Here is a 20,077-nt window from a genome sequence, read left to right as displayed (position 1 = left end):
GTTTTTTAGCATGTCCACACCCTGTTTTCAATCCCCTTTACATTCAAATGAATGCCTTCCATTTACTTGATTTCCTCTGTATCTGTGATGTGTGAGGTGTTATTTTTTCCATAAGAGTTTGTGTTCCTCAGCATACACAACTGTTAGCTTGCATATTGATGTTGGTTCATTTTGATTATTTTGACATTGCCCACATTCTGTTCATCCTTGTTTTATCTAGTTACTATATGAATGTATTATGCATTGTATATTGTTCTGAATAAGAGTGCTGTTAGGAAACTTTTTGTATAAGAGTTATAACATATAATTACCATAGTGAGACTATTTTAATTGCGTGCTTTCAACATCCTGCTATTATGTATGTTTCTGTCTACAGCAAAAATGTCTTGCCATTGTTTTGGTACTTCCTCAGCATCTGAAAGGTCAGAATTAATGGGAACAGTAGCATAAAATCATTTGTCCAAGACACAGGTGCCATGAGTAAATGTACTCACATATTTTCCTTTGTTAACATGTAGTTATTCCTGTATTTCAATTTTTTTATTGTAAACCCTGAAATATATATTTTTCAGAACTGTTTTATTTGGTTAATGAGCTGTTACGAGTTCTAAATGAATCAGGATCATTCATTAATTGGAAGGACTTCAATTCATTTCACAAGATAATGGATTTGTTGCACCATTTTAAAGTATGAGCAATTTAATCTATAATGAGGATCCAGTAAGATTTACCACACTTACAGTCAATATGTAGTTAATATCTTGAGAATGCCAACAAACATTCTGTGTCATAATAAGTTAATATCACAAATAGTTGAGAGAAGTAGCCTATCATTCTAATTCCATTCCATTCCAAGCATATTTGTGATTACAAAATCATATTTCAGTAAGACTGGTAGGCAAAATACGTATGCAATAAACTGTCCTAAAACAGCAATACTGCAGCATTTCCAATACTAATGTCAGGCTTGGCGCCAGGACAAAATACAGAGGAGTGCAACAGCAATCGGGATATTCATAAATACTATGTAGACATCTGGATATAATATGACAACTGGGGGCGCACTGAGGTCTGTCTGGAGGTGCAATGCACCCCTACGGACCCCCATAGCACCGTGCCTGACTAACGTTTTGAAATAAAAATCCAAGTCTATTAATCACAATCTGCGAGATCAAAATTATCAGTGAATCAGTAATTTGGCATCATGCAATTATGTGTACAGCCATTAGATGGCGCTCATAACACATTCAGAGAGAAGTACAACGACACATTCTCAGGACCGTCAGATGATCAATGTTCTCTTCACTTTTATTAATGAAAATTAATGTATAATGGAAAATACAAAACTCTTGTTTCTGCAAAAACTTCAAAGACAGTCTACATCACTGCGAACCATGTCCTTAGAAATTTTCTAAAAGTTGCGTTGTCATGATAACCTATGTCCATTTTTATGCGTTATGAGTCACGTAATTTGCGCATTGCTGTTTAACATATTTCCTCATATATGGTCAACGTACCTACTTATCTGAAACTGGCTTTGCATTCTTAATAATCATATCTTCAAATGACAGACTACAGTTAAACTGTTCAGCAAAAGATTCCAGTAGAGTTGGGATAGCTTCTTGAATCGTAACTTCTCGTTTCAGTTCCTGGCTCAGGGAAGTGACTCCTTTGCCCACAATCCCACAAGGCACAATGTTGTCAAACCACCGCATATCTGTGTTGCAGTTCAGTGCCAAGCCATGAGAGGTGATGTACATTCTACAGTTGATTCCTGTAAAAATAAATAAATAAATGAATAAATAAAAACAGAAGGATATTGTATACAAAGAAAGGAGGCGCTAGCAATCATCTGATTTTACTTTAAAAAAAATCATTTACCTATAGCACAAATCTTGTTTTCTCCTACCCACACTCCAGTATTCGGAGAAGTGGAGGCTTTGATCCCAAACTTTCGGCACAAACTGATGACAGTCCTTTCTAGTTCACACACGTACCAACGGACGCTCTTTTTAAAACACCCAAGATTGACGATAGGGTAACAGACCAATTGACCGGGGCCGTGGAAAGTTATGAGCCCGCCGCGGTTGGTTCGGTAGAAGTCGGCACCTAAATCCTTTAGTCTCTGTTCCTCTTCTGCAGAATAGAGTGCCTGTCTTATCCCGATGCTGTAGACCGGCTGGTGCTCGCACAGCAGCAAGGTGTTCAGATCCTGGGACGAAGAATCTAGATGTCGCCTAACGTATTGTTGTTGGACCTGTAAGGCACGTCCATAGGGAATCTGCCCCAAGTTCACGACATTGACCACAACTTTACGCGATGTCATTCTCTCGTGTGCGTGCGCTGCTAAACTATGATAAAATACTATGTCCGTTCCAATCTTGACTGGAATAATTGATATAAGAAGCGACCATTTTATGCTCAGTTATTTCTAGAAACAAAACAATTATGACTGTGCCATATATGCCAAGGAACACTTCTTTTGGACTTTACTCTGATTCAGATATCCTTGTGAACACGTGCCTTCTGCCCTGGTTGTTAATGCTGCGTTTCGGTCTTGCATCATATATGTTTTCTTCTACGTAAAATCCCCTTCGGTCTGCAATCGTTAACCAGTGATACAGGATAATAAGTGTGAACACTGCTACGCCCAGCGTGTTTACAAAGACCGTCAATCCTTCAGCTTCGCTCATAAATTAAGTGGGGAAAAAACATGGTAAGTCAAAATAAATAAAAATATAACCCCTGGCAGCTGCTTAGCTTACTATCCTTTTGCCAACAACAGTGGGCACACCATAAAACTGTCTTGTTATGCCTGGTTAAAAATGTAATCACGACTGTCGTACAAATGCTATCTCATTAATACTAAATATGATTATTTGTAGCTCCTTAAATTAAAACATTGTATCACCAACTTTCTTCAACTGTCCTCAGCGATGTGTGCGTATTTAGCCTATGGGCGCCGCCATATTAAGCTTAGTGACTTTTCAAATAACTTTATTGACAACATACTTTTTAGCGATGGGAATTCCGGCTCTTTTTAGTGAGCCGATCATTTGACTCGGCACGGCTCAGCTCAGCAGTAAGAGCCGGCTCTTTCGCCTCCCACTTCTGGCTTTTATAATTCAGCCAAATTTATCAATGTTTTGACCTGTGATTGGTATGTGTGCACGTGTATTACTTAAACACTCACACAGCCGACTCGTTCGCGACCGACACATCACTAATACGTTCTTCGTTGCTTTTAGTTGAAACCCAGGGTATTGGCACTTTCTGTCATAAACAGCTGACTCTGCGGCAGATTGAAATACGAAAATAACCTGCTGGGGATACGATTAAGGAAGGAAATCTGACTGTAGATCTTTTGAAAAGGCTAGAAAGCAACAAGAGCGTAATTCAGGTTGACTAGTTACAGTACAGTGAGCCGAACTCTAATTGCATCACCACAATATGGCAAACTGTATCAGGAATAAACTAAAATTTGATGTTGATCCCACCCTTTTATTTAATGTGTATAATTCCATGCACATTATATATTGTTCATAAACTAGTTATATTAACCTATGGTTTATCAAAAGCAACACATCCAACAAGATGCCCTTTGTTTACCTTTCAGTCTGGCTCTGTAAATCTATCCAAAACATAAATACATTGGTAATTTAAATTTAAAAGACTTAAATTTCCCCTTTCCATGCTAAAACGCATCAATATCAAAATCAAGTCTGAATCACTCCAGCAGGGTACACCCTATATTTATATCCTGGGTGTTTTCCATGCTTTGTTCCAGTGAAGATGTCCAACAACAGTTGTTCAGTAGGATCTTTCTGGGGAAATACAACATCAAAAAACATTTTTTTTTGTATTTTTTTTTGTGTCTCATCACCAACTGTTTTATAATAAAAAGTTCAATTTGGAATTGCAGCAAATGGTAAATTCTCCTGCATGCACATGAATGTTAAACTTATACAACTATTTCTTAATTGACCCATTAACAAAATGTTATTGTCATTTTTTAAAGGCTAACGTTTATTTTCCCATTTATGTTTATATAATACGTTTTAACCTACATGAAATACATATTATATTAGTGGAATTTATCAGATGCTCTACAACCTACATAGGTTACAATATATGTATGTTTTGTGTTATGTTTACATGTTATCCATTTATACAGCAATATATTTACTCTGGCAATGCTGGGTTAAGTACCAGGCCCAAGAGTACAGCAGTAGTGCCCCAGCGGGAAATCAAACCAGCAACCTTTCAGTTATGAGCACTGCTCCTTACCATTGTGTTACACTGCCGACATATAACCAAAAAGTTGTGCTCGGACATCAATATTGCAGCTGACAGGACTTGGTCATGACGATCAGCAAGCTTTACTGGGATTTTAGTAACATTGAAGCAACAGTTCAATAGAAATTTGAGACCAGTAGCATTTGCAGGTTTCCTGGATACAGATGAGGGTTCCTATGGTGCTGGATGAAAGTGAAGGGACAGGGAAGGCTTCACATCCTCGAGGTAGGGTTAGGCAGCATGGGGGTTTCACCCAATGGCCTTCATGGAACTATGACAGTAATGCATAGGGGTTCCTAATGCTCAAGGAGGTTCCACAATATAAGGGAAACAGAAAAGTGTTCAAACAGAGAAGAAACAGGATTATTTTATCATAAGACATATTTAATCACTTTTAGTTTGCAGTCCAGAATATTTCTTTATCTTCAAGGTTTAATCTAGGCATATGCTAGTCTATGCACAATATTGACCCTGATCTCATGAGAATGACTGTTGAGAAATTGCCTTTGCAATATTATACCTATTTAACATTAACTTGTTTTACAAGTAATCGCTCTTTGTGAGGGCCCCCAGTTTCATCACCAGCTGTCAGGAACACATATATGTGCCTACACTTATAAGGCTGTGTCCCCTTAAGGTTAACTGTAAGTAAAGTGGGGATGAAAACAAATTGGCCATCTAGTACTCTATGGCCAGGGTGTGGCTACACTGTGTTTGGCAGAAGTAGGCGTGTTTATGGTATCAACAGAGTACGAAATGGCACAGTGCCAAGTTAGTGCAATCACCTACAATTAAAAATCACTGTGATTCACTGTGACTGTGAAAATCACATGTTCAAGTTAAAGCTGAACACATGAGGGCAGGAGACATCACTGTGTGGCAGAATGGCAGAGCATTTGTGTTTGTGTTTTTTTCACACTGGGGTCTTTCTACATATTTTATAGGTGTCTATCTTACTACACATAAGATTACAATAGCAACATATGGGGAAAGAAAACTACTGACCAAATTCTACAGGGGGGATATCTGTACCATTTTTTCCACCTAACAAGCTACTTTTTTATTTTTTGTTTGCTAGCAAGCAATTGCACTAGTTGCTAGTTTTTCCACCAGCGTAAGGGTTTCAGAGATCAGAGACCCCTGTTCCAATGGTTTAGGAGCCAGTAGCACAGCCCAGCACAAAATCTACCCCAAAAATAAGTCTGCAAGTAACAATGTGTGCTCTCTTCCACAGAAATTGTTGCCGTGAGGGGGAACATGTGCTTGAGATCAGGTGAAACAAATAGTACTTCTTGCCAGTTATTCGCTGTAGCATGTATAGTTCATGTCCCATGATTAGAACCAACTATGAATACCCTGTGCTGTGAGATGGTTCCTGAATTGCACTAAATGTGATTAGGCACAACATATCCATTCAGGTCTTCACCAAATTGCATTTTTGCATTTAAAGTTCTTTTGCTTTGCACAACAAGTAATGAATCATGGCCCGCCTTAAGTCCACTCCTCCTTCTCCTCCTCCTCTTAAAAACAAGGTGTAATTCCACTGCAAACCTAATACATTGCGGCATCTCCATCAGGGCATCAACACTGCTGGACGCGGGCCATCATGAACTATCAGCGCGTACTGGTTGTTGTGCTTCTGGCATTTCTATCAATTTCTTGTGAGTCCTGATACAGTTGCTGGCATGTTTTACTAAGAGTTTTGCGATGAAGTCAGTCTGCAGGACAATAGTAATTGTATTAGCACTAACAAAGGTGATTGAGTTTATCACATTTACTGAGACTGGGGCCATTTTCTGATGGATTTATAAATAGGGCTTCTGGTGTTTTTAAGGCTTAGGGTTTAAGACGTGTTTGGAGTGAGGTGAGGTGTAGAGACAGTTTTCTTTTCGTTTTCATTATAGATGAGGTGAAAGAGGCTACTGCTGCATCATTTCCCTGGAGCTGCTCCAGCTTCAGTGGTGTCTGTCGCCCAATGTGTCTGCCATCAGAAATGCACTTTGGACCATTTGGCTGTGCAAAAGGATTTTTGTAAGTTGAAATGCTGATCCGAGCACCAATCTCAGCACACTCTCATGCTCACTCTTCCTCACTCTCTCTCTTTCTCACTGCTATATCATAAAACATTTCTACTGATTTAATTTTTTTTTAATTAATGTAGTGCATATTTTTTCTTTCAGATGCTGTGTGTCTCATTTTGTATAAGAACTAGGAACCTTTTGGCTCAGCCGCACTAATTCATCCTCATTCCGAGCACCATCATGTGACTTCAGTTTATCAGTCTCACAAGTTCCATTAATGTTCATCATGTTTCCACTCTTACTTAAATGTTTGTTGAGAAGCTTTTGGTTTTGCAGCTACAAAATTGTCTTGAAGTTAAAGCTGTATTATCATTTATTCAGTAAGCAGCATTTACTGTCTCATTGTCATGTATAAGAAATGTTTTTTGGCAAACAATAAATATACTGTATGAATTGCATGTTTTTCCATTTTACCATTTTTTGTATGGCATATATCTATATTGTCTCTTTTTGTTTTGTTCAGAACATGTTATATATAAAATGAACACAGTGTAAGAAGGCCTTAGTGATTCAAGGGCCCCTGCTATTAACCTATTATTTGTTCATTAAATCTTACTCTAAAATCTGCATTGCCAGATAGTGTAGATTGATTATTACTGGAGGAAAATATGAATAAAAAAATCCTTTAAAATGTGAGCCTAGCATTCATCATTATAGCCTGTGTTTTAACGTGTGACTTTAAACATCATTACATTTACAGTTACAAAATTACTCAAGCATGTATGCAGTTATCAATATGTACGGTATACTACTGCTGATGCTAATGATTTATAATACATTATAAATGATCAATAAATGTAATTACCATCTAAATGACTTCGGTGAACTGACCCAGGTAGTAAAACTCTGTAACACAACTCTGTACATTAATTATGAGTCTGTGGTAAAATGGTCAAAGTCAAGGTTACACAGAAAAGAGCATTTCATTAAAAGGGAGCACCCTAATCCTCCCCAGAGTGTGTATACTGATGAAGCAGCTCTTTGGGAGAAGGACATATATATTTGCCATTACATATTATTCTGTGCATACATTATTCTTATATATTGGCTCCATTTAGCAGAGCTGCCTGGAGATTGCAGTTGTCCCAAGACAATTATATGACAGGGCTGTGCTACATGATGGTGGACAACATTGGAGAACACTGAAAAATCTAGAGAGGACTGCCAGTGGTTACTGACACATGAAAATAACTCTCACTAATTCATTCCCCACTTGGAGAAGTAAATAAATGTGACAACCACATTTGGAAACGTCTCTTTGGTTCATTTTAATGTACATTTATATATATTTTTGTCAGAACTCCCTGCTTTCCCGTCATCTGCTTAGAAAACAATACCACACATGAATAACTGGGATTTTCAGAGGAGAGTAATGGCATCTGACAGAGATGAGTTTGTAGATAGGGAATCCAAGTAATGACAGATGCACTGTATATTTTATATTCTTAAAGACCGTCACTTTGGTACAGATGTGATAGCATCACTGAATGCACAGACAGTAGTGTGGTTTTCCCAAAAAGAAACATCCAGCTAGTTAACGATCTGACTGTTTACAGTTACTGACACACACAACCCAACAACAAAAATCTCATGCCAGGTCAAAATATGTGTCTCTTTTCTTGCATTAGACAGCAGAAACATCATGCGCTCATACAAAACCTTTGTCAAGACCCCTTCAAATAGGGTGACCATGCGTCCTCTTTTTCCCAGACACATTCTCGTTTAGAGACGCATGTTTTAGGTCCCAAAACGAGGACATGTCCGGGAAAAAGAGGACGTATGGTCACCCTACTTCAAACCCATACAAACCCACTCTCAAGATACCCTTACCAACTGGCCAAGCCTACTTTTTAAAGCTGTCTCAGATCATTTGGATTCATTTCCCAGTTAAATGTTATATTTTTCATATTATATTGTCTATATGAACCATAACATGCTTGGTGCAAAACTAAACAGCACTGTGACTATAAACTCATATTCCTGTTGTCTGGCTTGCTTTACGTTTCTCTCCAACCAAAAGATTTTTCAACATACAAAAAAAACGGCAAGTTACTCAAATTTACAAAACAAACCTTTTCTACAACTTAATATATAATCAATATTGATTTCCGATTTAAATATATGATATAAAATTATGGCATGCTACAATGGTCAATTTGGGGCCACATCAGCTCTCACAACTTATTCAATGTGTCTGAAACGTCTTCATGTGAAGTGAAACCCAACCAAAACCTACACAGTAAATTATTCAGTTACAAACATGTAAGCAACAGTATAGCATCACTTAATCTCAGAAGCTTCCACTGATACTACTGGCCATTTGACAATGATATAACACATGAAATTTGACAGATCACATTTTCAAATGGTATGAAAACACCTTGCTGGTGAAGTTGCATGAAAGAACGTAGGACACAGATAACACTCTAAAATAGAACGCGTTTAGTTTGTGTGATCTGTTATGGCTATATATTTTTAAATTATCACAGATGGTGGAAATGGAATCTTTTAACAAACCAGGCCATGGTTTTGTTTTATTATGTGGTTTTGTTATGCAGGAAACCCTTATAGGGTATGAGACAGAATAATGTAGGTGTTTCGAGGTGAGTGTGCGAGAGCTAGCAACGCTATAGGATTTCTGATAAGGTCCCAGTTACTTGTTGTCAAGCAGCGTCTTTGGCGAAACGTGCAGGCCGCGTGGAAAGAGGGCGGTTGTGCAGACTGGGACGTAGGGACTTTTTTATGATCCCACTGTGCATCCGTAGTTGTAGTCATTTTAGCTATGACCAGGAAATACCCCCATGCACTTTGAACTCTGCGATATGGGGAGGGAACTGGAGGCACTTATTCCCGCCACAGTCGACTGTTGTTGCGAGTTAGTAAGATATCTTGACAGCGAATCTAGCTACGTAATTAGCAAGCAGTGTCAGTTTATTATCAAACCTTGCAAGTTACCTATCGAAAGACAACACACATTATGGACGACCTTTATTTAGAGAACATTGACGAATTCGTCCATGATCACAACAAAGTCGTGAGTGTGCATTTTCTGATATTGAGCATATGTTCTGATTATGTTGGCCAGTTAGCTAGCTAACAAGTCACAACACTGTTAGCCAGCTACCTGTGGAAATAGACTAACACTGTAGCAAGCAAACTAGCTAACGCTGGTATAACTGCAAAATATTGGTATGATTTGTGTCAAATCTGCATTAAGGCGTTTTCAGCATGTTTTGATCAGATTTGTGTTTAGCTACATAGAAAAGTACAGTGTTGATTAGACGTAGCTAGCTGGTTTGCCTAGATGTAGCTAGCTGGTTTGCTATCAGGGGCTAAGCTGACTACTAACATTGGCTAGCGAACTACCACGCACTGGTAGGAAGTAGATTGGCTGCACTGCCACAAGTTAACTACACGGACAGCTACTTAAGACAACAATAAAAATAGTTATTAAGCCATATGTTCTGAAGGAGAAAATATTTAGCTAGCTGGCGTCTCATATTAACGGTACCTGGTCATACTGTTGTTTTATTTGTTTGTTTCGCAGGTTACCTACAAATGGCTGAGTCTCACCCTTGGAGTCCATGTCAACCAGGCCAAGCAGTAAGTTGCCTATGCACGTCTTACTGGAGTACATGTATATATTTGCTTTCAGCTTTCCAAATAAATCTATATCATGAGTATTCATTGGCCCGTTTTTTAGTTGCGACCCAAGGCCAAATTGCACAATTACTTGAGTGAATTGGACTCAGATGCTCCTTAAGTAGAATGTTTTATGTATGTTGTATGTTATGTCTGTCTTGTATTTGTGTGGACCTTGAGTCTGACAAATAAAGGTGATGATGATGATGATGTTCCATTTCTGTAACTTAAAGGTTTTGATTCTTTTGTAGGATGCTGTATCACTACTTGGATCAGAAGAGGAAGGAGAGCTCGGGGTCTCGACTCCATGCTACTTATCTTGTGTCTGGCAAATGTGTTGAGAATGGCAATACGGTGAGAAGCCCTAATTGTCAGCAGACACACTTCATGGAAATACTGTACTACATTATTCTGAGAAACATCATCACACGGGGAAACTGGTTTGCTGTTCAAATCTTGAATTCATTTGTAAATTATCGCTTACCTTTACACCTGTCTTTATTTCCTACTAACATGCAACTGTCAGATTGATTGCTGAGACGTGAACATGGACCTCTTGGTCATAATGTATGCAAGATGCGTTACAGTGCAGAGAATTTCTGTTGACGGTATTCTTCCTTTGTTTCCTTTTTAGAGCCACAAGGTGGCAGTAGTGCGAGAGGATCAGCTGGAAGGCAAGTGGGGAATTTCTTGTTTAAAGCCTTTGTTTGAATTCAGCTGCGAAAACAACAGTATTTTGGCAATGCATAGTAAAGGGAAGTAACCTATGATTTCCCCATATCTGTAATTCTAATTATTGCCGACACATTTAACTATGTTGGGTTGTTGTAAGTGTGCATATACTTATGCAATACACTGTTTGCACTGCTGCAGGTGCTATGATTGTAGACTGCTATCAAGGAGCAAGTTTTTTTTTCTGTAGTATATGTAGCTGTTGAAAGATACAAACATCGCAGCTGTTATGATTGTAACAGAAGCTTTATTTATAGTTTATAGGTTTCAAAATCTTTTTTTCTTCTTAGATGTAAAGTCAAAGATGGAGTTGACTACCAGTGTACATGTCTACAGCATCCAGAAAGCAGCGCTGAAGGACAGCGGGCCACTCTACAGCACAGACTATGATGCCGTGAAAGAAAATCTAAAGAACTGCAGCAAGTATGTACCACAGGACTACTGTCACATTGTTTCTTAGTAAGCTTCATTCGATTCAGATTATGTGAGTCAATGCTGCATTGTGGCTCTGAGACCATTGCTTTGCCTCTGAATACTTAAATAAGTTCAGTAAATGAATTAATGGGTTAAAATGGCTTAAGGTCGTAATAAACCTGGTTGTTTTGAGTGGATTTTATAGACCATGGTTATACATGTAGTAAACTGAAATCGTCCATTTGGCCAGTTACCATGCTCAGTGTGTTTACTTACTTTGCATTTTGTGCTGCACAGAAAAAAGCCACACCAGGAATTTCTCTGTTTGCAGGTACAGTGCGATACGCTGTGCCGCTGCAGTCCCCATGTCCCCTACAGAGTTGCAAAGAGCTCGAGAGATGGCACAAGCCCCGCCCCCGCCGGAAAAGGAAGCCAGCAAAGCGGTCGTCAATGGTCATGCTGCTCTGGTCCCTAAAGCAGCTTCAAAGCAATCAAAAGGCATTATGGGAATGTTTGCCAGCAAGAGCACTCCCAAAACTCAGGAGTGCAGCAAAGAAGTTAAAATGGAAGTAGAAGAGGACACCTCTGTGGTACGTTTGTGTGTAGTGTAGTGCAGAGTGTGCACATCGTACAGTTAACTACTGCACACATAAGTTAATTTGATTAATTCACAGCGAAAACTTCAGCTGTATTCTATGGTAATTCTGCAAAAGAGGAAAGTTAAATATTTACCTGACCTGTAATATTAGTAATTTTGCACCACGTAATATGCCCAAATATCTGGCCAATGAACTATTTTGAGTAATGATGCTGTGGTATGTTACTGTAGGTAGAGACATCAAACAGTAAGCCAGCCTCCAAGACAAATGCTCTGAGTAACTTTTTTGGGAAACAAACAGCGAGTGAGTATTTTTACATTATATTGTGTAAACCCACTCTTGCCCCTTTATTTAATTAATCTTAATTTAATGATCTTAAATGCTTTACTTTGTCTCAATCCACCAATGCAACATACTTGCTGTAACATACCTCTCGTTTCACACAGGTAAAGCAAAGTCCAACAGTGTGAAATCAGATAAAGTCATAAAAGAGGAGGCTGGAGGCACTCAGACTTCCTCTGTGGCTGAAGAGAAGTCCTCGAGCTCATCCCCCAAAGCTCAGGTCGACATCAAGGAGGAAGAGCCCAAGAGCTCCGAAACTGAGGTGAAGAAATCAAAAGATAGGAGGTAGGTAAAACCAGAGATCTGTTGATAACCAAGCCCTCATTTTTCATTTATCATTTTCTGTCAGAACATTGGCAATTCTCCCACTGACCTTGGAATTCTAGAACACATAATTTTGCCAAACAAAGCAATTATATAGGAAGCAAAACTGATATTGGAATCTGTGCTGATCTATGCTGTACGTTGGTTGTGAATAAACATAAATTGAAAATGTAAACCAGAACAAAAATGTGTATTGAAGGAGACTGAGCAATTTTAACTGCTACATTTTTGTGAGGAAATGCTTGCTGCTTTGACAGAAAATTGTAACTTTCAAAGAAAGAACTTTGTTCATTGCACGTGAATTGTTCGTGAAAGAAGTGCTTATAAATCTTCATCAAACTCTCTTTTTTCATGAGCAGTAAAACGAAGAGGCTGAGCCCCTCGGATAGCGAAGACGACGTATGTGAGAGTCAGAAGAGGAAGAGACGGAGGATAAAGAAGCCCCAGCCAGACAGCAGTGATGACGAGGGTGAGCCGTGCAACGCCCTGCCTCTTCTCTGAAGGTGTATTCCAGGCTCTCAGCCCATCCTTCGTGCCACTTTAAGAAAAGAAGCATAAAAGGCATACAAAGTTTAGTCCCCTTTGATCCTGGGTGTTGTCTCCTGAAATAAGATAGATCCTCCCTTAAATTCACAAATCAGAAATGTAAATTACATGTAGTTATGTAGTTATTTTATTTCAAGGTGCTCCTTCTTTTTTAGCAAACATTGAAAGAGTCAGGTTTGTCCCTGACAAAGTTACTTGTAACACTCCGTGAAGGAGGAATGGTGAAATCTAATCCAGTATCTGTGGCACCCATAGTGATCATCTTGACTCTTTGTAATACCTCTGCTGTATTATTCAAACATAAAAACATATGTATCTCAGTGTTAAAAACTAGTGGTAAAGGACTCACCAGCCACTTTTTACATTGAATTATATATCTCCAGGTGCAGAAGTAAATTGACTGTTGCTTGTTTCTGACAAGAGAGAGACTCGTCTTGACACTCTTAATCATTTTACCAGTGATACCAGAGTCTCCACCATCCCACAATGTGGAGACCCCAGCAGCAAGTCCAGAAAATCAAGTGAAGAAAGAGCCAGTTCCACACACTGAGGCAAGCATGGTTGGCATATTACTTCCTATCACATCCAGTTAGCTTAATTTTATTTGCGATGGCACGTTTTTACAGTGGAAATTATCTCATTGTGCTCAATGTCCTGCAGTTCCTGAGGGAATTGAATAAAAAACAGGGCTAAGCAGGGAAAAACAGTGGAAAATTATTCGCTAGCCCTGGAATGACTCCTGGGTAAACAGTGAAATATGAACAGTGGAACAGCATTCCACTCTTCAGCTTGAGTCTAGAGGCAGTTTGGTGGCAAAGAGGTGGCTTTGTGGGCCCAGGTGGGCACCCTGCATACAGCAGTGGCCAGGCAATGTGTTGATGGTCCAGTTGTCTTGTCTGTGTGGGCAGGGTATTGATGATTAGGGGGCGGAACTGCAGGAGCACTTGTTTCTCAGGTGGCATGAGGGGGAGAGAGAGGGAAAGAATAAAAAGTTTAAAAAGAATGGCCAGGCAGTTTGGGTGCAGTGTGTATGTAAGTGAGCAGGTGAGTGACAACTTAGGTTGAGCACAAAATTTCCTGTCAATTTTTTTTTTGCCCAGGGCTGTCGTTTCTTTTTGGTTTGCATTTAAAAAGGATGTTTTATTTCATCCAGAGAGCACTTATGTCAGGAAGCACGAGTGTTGGAAAACGGTTACAATCTGAAGACAGGAATGCATAAATAAGCAACAAAAGTAGTCTCACTGCTAGGACCAGGTCTAAAATCTACAGTTACAGTCTAGGAAGGCTACAGCCAGGGTTTTTGATAAAAACAGGGACACAGTCCTGTGGTTATGATTTTTAGTTTCAAGATTTGGTTTCTTCAAAAGGGACTTGACAGCAGATAAATTTAGGTTTATAGGCATGTAGTTTGATAAATAAAAGGTATTAATGATATTTAACATTTAGTATTCAACATTTTTTTTAATCTGATCATATTTAAAATGAACAGTTAATGCCAGATTATGAGGAAAATTGTTTCTATTTTATGTCAGTACCAAGGGTGATTATGAGATGTAACTCTGCTACATGCCAGGTGAATCCAGTAGAGTCGAGGATAGGCAGGCTGTTTTTAGTGGATTAGATGAACAGTCAGTGTAAACATTAAAACCCTCTACAATTAAAACCTCATCGGATCTGACATGACTTCAGCGAATTTGTGTTGCCAGTCTGTGTAGGATCAAAGAGGTCAATAAACATTTGAAAGTATGAAAGCATTGGTTTGGAGGCACACAATTTCTTGTCATCAATGAGACCAGAAGAGTTTAAAACAAGAACTTCAACCATGGAGAACCTAAATACAAATTGTAATAATCTGCAAAGATCCTGGTCAATCTTGTAGCAATGCTACCCCCACAGCCCGATAAGCAAGGTCACTCTCTACTGGAGTAACCATCAGGGATCGTTAATTTCATAAACAAATATAAGCACTACACTTAGTCCATATGCAATTATCCACATATCTAGCATTGACAGAGCTAAAGGAAAACATCACGCTTGGAAGCCACTACTTGGGGTTTCTTGCAAGGTGATTACAAGTGCTAGTGGTTGTCCAACAGAGGAAAGAATATCCAAAGGATGCTGTAATCCAGGTGTCTTTGGTTTTGATTTACTCTTGTGAGAGAAGTTTACTGTATTTGAAATTCCAAAAGTTATTTGAAGAAAATTGCCAAGCACAGCAAACACAAAGGGCACCTCTGGTTCAAACTGTGTTCATTCATCTCACAACTAGCTGTGTCAGCAATGGTTGATTGCATTGTGTATTTTATACCATATTTTAAATAAATTAATAATTCACTGGTAATATGAAAATTAATTTGAAAATTGCTTACAGGAAAACCCGGGTGCCAAACGGAGGAAGAGAAGGAGAGTTCTTAAGTCTCGCACCTTCCTAGATGAAGAAGGCTGCATGGGTAAGTGTGTGGTTATGGATGTTAAACGGGAGGATCACTCTGCAGTACAGTCAGAGCGGTTAAACGCACCAAAGTGTTGAACAGTCACATTTATTAAAACCTTACAAAAGTGCACTGGCCTTTGGGATTACATGTGAAATGTTTATGTAGACCACTGCGTACAAAATCAATTTTCCCCTCTCCAGATCTAACGTGGGATCAGAATACAGCGTGCTCATGGAATATTTTTGCGCATTTGTTCCACCCTCTTTATTTATGAAAACATATCTTGACCTCAGGCTTTTATGTCTTCAGCTTTTCCCATTCCAAACCCACACTGGGTTTTATGAAATCAACTCAGTTTTTTGTTTTTTCAACTCCGAAGATGAGTGCGTTTGAAATTTGTATACCTCAGTCTGTTCATTGACTTTGCTGGCATGAAGTGACGTCTTCATTTTTGGCGCCGCTTCATTCAGTGACAGATGTTGACATCTGTGTATGTGTATGACTGTCCATTGACGTAGCTGACGCTTCAATGCAAAGTTGCTGTGTTTTGTTCATGTATTCAATTTAATCGAAGCTGGTGGAGGAACCACGCTGGAGGGTGTTTTTAAAAGGAAAAAAGAGAAGAAAAAAAAGGACCAAGAATCCTCTGTATGAGCAATGGCACAGGAAAGCTCAAAATAATGCCAAAGTTGTTTGTTTTTGTTTTTGTTTTCTGGCCATTCATCATGTCAGGACATCCCTTCAGACTCTTTCGCGCTGCAGTTTTAACTGGGTTCAGTGTCTAGGTGTTTGGTGCTCCAGTGTAATTCTATTTACTCGCCACCGTTGAAGTTGGAGCAGATTTAATCTGATAAGCCCCTCATCATGGAGTGTGTGTCTCAAAGCCAAGAAGTGGTCCCTGAGGTGATTAAAGAGGAATTTGATGCTTGATCACTCAAAACAGTGGTGGAGTGCTGGCTTTGTGACGGCTCTCTCTTTCTCAAAAGTCCTTTTTTTGGTTTCGTTTTCGTGCAGTAGTTTTTTTTGTTCGTACACTTCCAAATGTTCTAGGATCTACATGTTACCTTTTTGTGTCTGTTTCCAGCAGTGGCAGTGGTTTCTGTCAAGGCTCACTCGCTATGCTTGCTGCTCAGGAGACTACCAAATGTAACACTTAACTTATTGCTGCTGCCCAAAAGTAAAGCAAATTGCAACGTAGGTCCTGATGCAAAATGTAGTAATACAGCTGCTGAAGGTCAACCACTTATTCTGCAATGTGAAAATAAAAATTCCAACTTTTTGTTATGGGCAACATACATTAGATAAATTGATGTGAACTGAACTTATGACCAAAGACAATGTGATCACTGTTTAATAATGAAAAATGTTGTCCATCCTTTCTGCAATTTTAACTTGCCTAAAAAAGATGAGCAATTAAATTGTAAGTGGCTAGCTAATAGTTGAAATATTTGCTACTCCCAGATGTTTCAGCAAAATTGTATTTTCTTCTCAACTCTGTATTACAGAGGCAAGTGTATATGACAAGCTGGGTTGTAATATTTTAGTATTTGACATTATTCAAATATGAAAAGGAACAGTCAATTTGGTGTGAGAGTGCTTTTTAAAATAACCAAAACAATCTGAGAAATTCAGTTTTATTAAAGCGTCTCACTTATTAAATGTTGTGCTACTAATGGAATATGCTAGAATTGTTTTAATGTCCCAATGGAAAAGAAGCCAGTCCTGGAATAAGCAAAGCAAGATGGCTGTTTCTTAGTAGAAACAAAAAAAGATGCTGGCCAGAATCCAGCATAACTTATTCTTTAAAATAATGTTTACATGCTGCATGCCTGCAGTCAGCACACATATACAAACCTTAAAAGAACAGATTGTACAGTGGCATAGCCTTGAAAGAGTCATTAGGACTCCTGATAACAGTGGACAGAAATGACTGCGGAAATAAACACAGGACGCAGAGTTTGGTTACAGTTTATGTAGTTGGCAAGTAACTGCCAGTAGGGACCCCATTAGCTCTAGCCGCATTTGTCTTTTGCAGTAGTTTTACTGAGCTTCTTGGGACTGCAGTATCCCTGTTCTTTAAAAACAGGGAGTGCCGCCCTTATTGGGTGACTTGGAAAATTCCACCAGCGGTTTTTAAATGGCAGCTTTCGGGTTAATGGTCAACTTCCCTGGACCTGCACATCGCATTGTCAGTAGAGCAAGCATAAGAGATGCGCCAAAGGCTACTGCAACACTTTGCCTAACCTGCCGTCTCACAATATCAATCTTTTTATTGCCCACTTAGCACTAATTAAGTTACAGGGCATTTGCAAGTTTTTTGTTTGCCTGTCAAAGAGCAGCTGGCTGCAAGTTGGTAATATAATATAATATAATTAAAGGTGCTTACTAATAAATCTGCGTCACTTAGAGCTCTTGGTAACACATAATGAAGTTGGTTGTTTAGGATAAGGTGCCAGTGTCCAAGAAAACAATAAGTGGAAATTGAATAAGAATAGCATAGTAAGTAAGTAGAGACTTTGGCTCTAAATCCATGGTTTTCTTGTTATTAAGATTATGAACAATTAACAATTCCTTGCCAATATCACGTTTGTCACGTGATTCTGTTTACATTAGTGTTAGGCGTAAATGACAATCTAATGTGGAAAACATGCCTTTAAGGTGTTAAATAGTCAGTATGGGGAAAAACAGTTACATGTGTTCTCTGAAAAAAGGCTGTACACCAATAAAAAATTATATTTTAGGAAATATTTTTTTAGCTCAATCGGCATATTGAAACTATGTAAATTATTGCCATTTTGGTATATTGCAATATATTTCAAATGTTTTCAATGTATTTGCAATGTAATCTTGATCTGAAAAACATATTTCTCAATATATTCCAATGAACTTAATTTTCATATCAGTATTATTGCATCAGCAAATTCAATAGGGAAAGCGTGTCCAGTGCTCATGTTTTGTCTTTATATGGCCTGTGTGCTTTAATTAAAGGAATTATTATTGCATATTCATACTTTTTCAAGCATGGTCAATTTGTCAATCACTAGGTGTTGGTCATAGTTCTAATGATTCTCAGAAAGGTTATTGCCAGTGACCCCAGAAATAACATTGAAGATCCTCCTAATCACATTGAAGTCCTGTTTTAGTAATAATATCCATTTCATGTTTGACGTGAACAGTCTGTGTTTGCCTCTTTCTAAAAAAGAAAAATTAACGTGGTTGCCCAGCTGTGCACGCAAATGTTAAATCCTTTGAAGAACTGCCTTGTAAATGCAGTTAAGGATTCATGCCAGCATTCCCCTGAGAAATGGTGCTCATTATTACATTAAAAGACAGCGAACATAATTTTGTTACTACAACATGCACTTGCGTTCTTATGAGACTGTTGGATTCTGCTTAAAATGAGTTGGGCCAGTTTCGGTTAACTGTAGCTGAACCTAATGCGATCAAAAACAAACAAACATACTGATTTTTTGGATATGAATATTCAATCCCTTCCCTGTCAGTCACATTAACATGTGTCTGCATACAAAAATGTGACTTGTGATTTCACTTCAGGAAAAAGGTAGGAATACTAAGAAAAAAAAAAAGCTTTTTAAGGTTATGTAAGGGAAAATACATCCAGCTCTTGAGTTTTCATTGGCCTTCCTGTTTAATCTTAACCTGTAGTGGCTTCAAATGGTATTTGACTGTCTTGCAGTGACGGAGAAAGTGTACGAGAGCGAGTCCTATTCAGAGAGCGAGGATGATTTCAAGGTCAGCAAGCATCGCCCTAAGGAGACTGGCCCTCTGAAGTCATCAGCTGGGAAGAAGGAAGAGGAAAAGAAGAGCCAAAAGAATGTGGCTGCCACCACCAACAAAGCAACCAAACAGGCTTCCATTATGGGATTCTTCCAGAAGAAATGAGACCCCTCCGTTGCCTGGTACCCTTTTCATGTAGTACTAAACCACAGACAGCAATGACACCATTCAGAAATTGTCTGTGGTAGATGAACTGCAGTTGGTTAATTGTAGAAGAACAAAATGCAAGACCTCCCTCTTTCCCACAAAGGAGATGACCACACAATGGAGAAAAATTCCTTTGATGGCATTTGAAAGGATTCTGATGTGTGAGCAATCACAATCACAATTGTGATCACAGCTCACCACAATGAAAGTCCATAAATTTATGTAAACATTAGTTGTGTGTAAATAAAGTAACTTTTTTCAGTATGACATGTGCAAATGATTTTCATAGTACAGCCCTCTACTCCTTGTCAGTTTAGCCAACTGTATAAAATTGTGTGCAAGTGTTGGAGTCATGAACTCATTATAAATAAGTATATGTGCACAGTTTACAGCAAAACTGTAAAGTCCCCTATGCTGGTCACATGAGCAGTTAGACTTTTGTACTCTTCATATGGGGCGGAGTAATTTCTAGTTCCTTGGTGTGGAGTTTCTGTGGGTTTCCTCTTTCCTTTTTCCACAACCTAAGGGAAGAAACCTGTTTAGCTCTATAGTTTCCTCTACCTTAAACATGGATGCTTTTGTATGACACCTAAGATGGTGTGTATTATTTAAAAAAAAAAAAAAATTCACATGAAAATACTGGTAACCAACATTTTAGATTTAATACCTTTTGTAAGAGAGTGAGGTTACTTTGACAAACACAGGACATAATTATTAGCGA

General features: G+C 38.6%; 3 protein-coding genes across 4 annotated transcripts; 2 read left to right on the top strand and 1 right to left on the bottom strand.

The window, feature by feature from the left end:
- Positions 1–1,425: 1,425 nt before the first annotated feature.
- Positions 1,426–2,349, bottom strand: lipt2 (lipoyl(octanoyl) transferase 2). Its single transcript, XM_036524793.1, has 2 exons — positions 1,882–2,349; positions 1,426–1,774 (listed from the first exon to the last, which is right to left on the bottom strand). Exons 1-2 carry the CDS (start codon positions 2,324–2,326, stop codon positions 1,518–1,520), a joined length of 702 nt encoding a protein of 233 aa, XP_036380686.1. The 5' UTR covers positions 2,327–2,349; the 3' UTR covers positions 1,426–1,517.
- Positions 2,350–2,639: 290 nt separating this feature from the next.
- defbl1 (defensin, beta-like 1) lies at positions 2,640–6,574 on the top strand. The gene is made up of 5 exons (XM_036524794.1): positions 2,640–2,716; positions 5,531–5,569; positions 5,874–5,957; positions 6,201–6,327; positions 6,477–6,574. Exons 2-5 carry the CDS (start codon positions 5,554–5,556, stop codon positions 6,499–6,501), a joined length of 252 nt encoding a protein of 83 aa, XP_036380687.1. The 5' UTR covers positions 2,640–2,716; positions 5,531–5,553; the 3' UTR covers positions 6,502–6,574.
- Positions 6,575–9,207: 2,633 nt separating this feature from the next.
- pold3 (polymerase (DNA-directed), delta 3, accessory subunit) lies at positions 9,208–19,581 on the top strand. 2 transcript variants are annotated; one of them, XM_036524759.1, is made up of 12 exons: positions 9,208–9,411; positions 9,925–9,980; positions 10,271–10,373; positions 10,654–10,693; positions 11,042–11,174; positions 11,497–11,755; positions 11,995–12,067; positions 12,211–12,391; positions 12,790–12,899; positions 13,436–13,527; positions 15,348–15,426; positions 19,109–19,581. In XM_036524759.1, exons 1-12 carry the CDS (start codon positions 9,355–9,357, stop codon positions 19,312–19,314), a joined length of 1,389 nt encoding a protein of 462 aa, XP_036380652.1. In that variant the 5' UTR covers positions 9,208–9,354; the 3' UTR covers positions 19,315–19,581. The 2 variants fall into 2 exon arrangements, with proteins under 2 accessions (XP_036380652.1, XP_036380651.1); XM_036524758.1 differs by having other exon boundaries at positions 13,436–13,536.
- The last annotated feature ends 496 nt before the right edge of the window (positions 19,582–20,077 follow it).

The sequence above is a fragment of the Megalops cyprinoides genome, chromosome 3 (genome assembly GCF_013368585.1).
Source record: "Megalops cyprinoides isolate fMegCyp1 chromosome 3, fMegCyp1.pri, whole genome shotgun sequence".
NCBI classification, from domain to species: Eukaryota; Metazoa; Chordata; class Actinopteri; order Elopiformes; family Megalopidae; genus Megalops; species Megalops cyprinoides.
The sequence above is the reverse complement of the archived record's forward strand: the minus strand, read 5'-3'. Positions and strand labels throughout refer to the sequence as shown.

Excerpts from the sequence above, each read along its gene's own strand:
- pold3 (XM_036524758.1), top strand. The coding sequence starts at position 9,355 with ATGGACGACCTTTATTTAGAGAACATTGACGAATTCGTCCATGATCAC. Across the intron at positions 10,694-11,041 it reads GCGAGAGGATCAGCTGGAAG|ATGTAAAGTCAAAGATGGAG; the intron begins GCAAGTGGGGAA and ends TTTTCTTCTTAG. Across the intron at positions 12,900-13,435 it reads AGACAGCAGTGATGACGAGG|TGATACCAGAGTCTCCACCA; the intron begins GTGAGCCGTGCA and ends TCATTTTACCAG.
- lipt2 (XM_036524793.1), bottom strand. The coding sequence starts at position 2,326 with ATGACATCGCGTAAAGTTGTGGTCAATGTCGTGAACTTGGGGCAGATT. Across the intron at positions 1,775-1,881 it reads AAACAAGATTTGTGCTATAG|GAATCAACTGTAGAATGTAC; the intron begins GTAAATGATTTT and ends TTATTTTTACAG.
- defbl1 (XM_036524794.1), top strand. Across the intron at positions 5,958-6,200 it reads GGCATTTCTATCAATTTCTT|ATGAGGTGAAAGAGGCTACT; the intron begins GTGAGTCCTGAT and ends TTTTCATTATAG. Across the intron at positions 6,328-6,476 it reads GGCTGTGCAAAAGGATTTTT|ATGCTGTGTGTCTCATTTTG; the intron begins GTAAGTTGAAAT and ends TTTTTCTTTCAG.